General features: G+C 30.4%; 1 protein-coding gene across 1 annotated transcript in view; it reads left to right on the forward strand.

Moving 5' to 3' along the window:
• RASA1 (RAS p21 protein activator (GTPase activating protein) 1) overlaps positions 1 to 3,045 on the forward strand; it is a 160,213-nt gene that overhangs the window by 66,158 nt on the left and 91,010 nt on the right. The window contains exons 4-6 of the mRNA XM_012644747.1: positions 444 to 519; positions 1,726 to 1,843; positions 2,546 to 2,621. Coding sequence (XP_012500201.1) covers positions 444 to 519; positions 1,726 to 1,843; positions 2,546 to 2,621 — 270 coding nt within the window. The remainder of the gene's footprint in view (positions 1 to 443; positions 520 to 1,725; positions 1,844 to 2,545; positions 2,622 to 3,045) is intronic.

Below are 3,045 nucleotides of genomic sequence, written 5' to 3' on the forward strand. Positions count from 1 at the left end.
TTTTGGTTTTGCACTATAAAAAGTTGGCATAGCAACAATAATAGGACTTGAAAGTTTAAAAATCTCTTATGACTACTTTTGACCAAGAAATGAAATTTGCCATTTTTCATTTCTGTTTTAGTTCTTGTCCCTGTGCACCCACTTCTTACATACTTAGTAATTTTCTTTAATGCGCTAGCTGGTTCTAGAAAGGAATCATTCATTTGATTAAGTGATAATGTCTACCATTCCCCTGGTGAAGTATTGGCTATCATTAAAAAGTGTTGTAGAAGCAAGATGGAATGCAGTATTCTGCGATTATTCAAATACAGTGTAAAAAAACGTGTACAAGTTCTGTTTGCTGAAACTTGTCCAAGAAACAATGCAATTTGAGATAGTTTAGAGAAAACAATTAAAACTTTCAAGGATATGGGAACTTTTTATTCTTCATTCTTTCTTAATAGAATTTTGGTTTGTGAATATTAAAACTGAAAGGAAAATAGCTGAAAAATATATGGCAGATATGGTTGTAGATATAGAGTCAGTGGTACTGTCCAACTAATCTTGAAACCGTAAGTGTTGAGAAGCATTCTTTTGAGCCTGAAAGGAAAAATTCAGGGAATTTTTTGATGGTTTTATATTAATGATATACATCAACAGCTTGTCACTCCCTTTATTTTGTGGAGTTTGAAAACATCTACGTTCAAATGAAAGGAAACTGAGTTGTATATGTGACCCCTTCCTCTGAAATTGATAACACAAAAAACATGCATGCTGTCTAATACTATATCCCTTGGTACCACTTTCAGAGAAAAAAATGCAATACTCATTGGATGATGGGTGTCTGAATGGGTTAAATAAGCCCTATTTTTTTTTTAATAAGAAAAATGTTAATTGGCATAAGCATCTACATGATAAAGTTAACTCTGTTTATCTGAAATAAACTTTTCGGAGTGTTTTATTGGATACATCCTCCTTGATAATCAAGGTCTTTATGCATTTAATAAAACATTTTGCAAGAAAATGTATTTAATAGTTCATAGTGAAATTCTTTTTTATTGATTGTACATATTTATGGGGCATATGGGATATTTTGATACATGCATACAATGTATAATAAAGTCCCATAATTTAAAGAAGGAAATCTATTCCTCATTTCACTTGCCTCAAAGGGAAGAAAAACAAAAACAAATGAAGAAATGAATTTCCTTACTCTTGTACTATATTTTTCTACATATTTGACTCCACTGGTAGTATTTTATTTAAAAAAATAAAATACATCAACTTTTTCTGAAGTAACTCTATATCTTGTATATGTATAATGTGTTAATTATGTTTGTTTTGTGGTTTTGATTTTATAGCTAACCTACAACTGAAAATAATAACATTAAAACTTAAATTTTTCAACTTAATTTTCTTGGAGTTACACCCAAAAGCCTGCAATACACATATAATTAGTTACTGTTTATAAACATTTTAGTTCAAATCTAAGAATAATTCATGATATAAATAGTTCAGGTACTATTATCAAACCCATATTACTCATGAGGAAATTAAGATACAGATTATTAAGTGTCTTCAGTTTTACATATAGATTATGCCAGAAACAGGACAAAAATTTAGGATATTTGACTCAAATTCTTGTATTTTCCAATATCATATTATCTCTGTGTTGTGGTATATGGCTATTCAAATTTCCATGTTTAAAACTTTTAATTTTAATAACTTCATGATTGCTATTTTCAGTTTTTTAAAAGGAGATATGTTCATTGTTCATAATGAATTAGAAGATGGATGGATGTGGGTTACAAATCTAAGAACAGATGAACAAGGCCTTATTGTTGAAGACCTAGTGGAAGAGGTGGTAAGTTTTGTTTTTTTCTTCTCAGTTGCAGATTCTGAATATTTTATAAGATTTGGAACTTGTCCATGATCAGGGAAAGTAGGTGTGAATACATTCTTCTATGAAAGACCTTAATTCAAAAGTATAAGGAATTTTTCATTAAAATCTATTTACTATTAGTAAGTGCTATTTATTTATAGAAAAATTCATCAAGTTAGCATGTTATAGTACATAGCTGCTGATTTTCAAAAAGCTTTCATGAGCTTCCATGAATTAAAAATGTATTAACATGCTAACACATCTTTTAAGTAAGAAAAAAATATATTAACATTTGGGTTTATTTTTATCCCTTTTTTGCCCTCTTGTTCTTCCTCACAAATGAAGTTATGGCAAACTGATCGTGGTTGCACATGTTTGGTTTCAGATCCTTTATCTTCCAAATATATGCATAATTTTCCAGTAACTTTGCAAAAATTCAGTTATTACACATATATTATTACATGATTCTGCATTTTGAATATTCCCCTTGTTTTCTTGCTATCACATAATATATTATTAGTTGTCTTATCACAGTGTAAATTACCATATATGTGGATTTTTTGAAAACAGATCAGCAATTTCAAGCAGCATTTGTCCTTTAGAGATAATACTCAGTGTCACTGAAATATATCAAACATTATATTAAAATTTTGGAATTCTCTTTTTCCTTTTGGATTTGTCCAGTGGGATGAAATGGCTTTCTGTTATCTTTTACAACTGTCACAGTTAACTGTTTTTAAATTATGCCACAGACCTGATAGTATGTTGAAACTTGTGCTCTGATTATTGCTCCAGGAAGATGGCAGTGGAGAATATTCTTCTTTGCTCTTAATTCTCTTGTCTGCCTAATCTGGCACCCAGATCTTGATGTGTAGAAGTAAAACATACTGAGGAAAAGTGGAAGGAGTTCAGGAAATGGTATGATACCTTCCACACTCATACTCACATAGTTACTTAGTAAAAGAGTTGGAATTAGAACTCTTAATTCCCAGATTAGTACTCTGTATTCTACAGGAGGAGAGAGTATTATTCCATATAGGCAAGAAGTATTAAAACTGGAGCATCTATTGTCTGTGTTGGCTTTCTTACAAAATTTGTTAAACTTTTATGTTGGATTTCTCTCTCCCTGCTATACCACCCACCCTCTTCCTCCTCTTAATTATTTAAAGGAATTGCAGTATAGT

This window comes from Propithecus coquereli, unplaced genomic scaffold (assembly GCF_000956105.1).
Source record: "Propithecus coquereli isolate 6110/MARCELLA unplaced genomic scaffold, Pcoq_1.0 Scaffold22, whole genome shotgun sequence".
Taxonomy (NCBI): domain Eukaryota; kingdom Metazoa; phylum Chordata; class Mammalia; order Primates; family Indriidae; genus Propithecus; species Propithecus coquereli.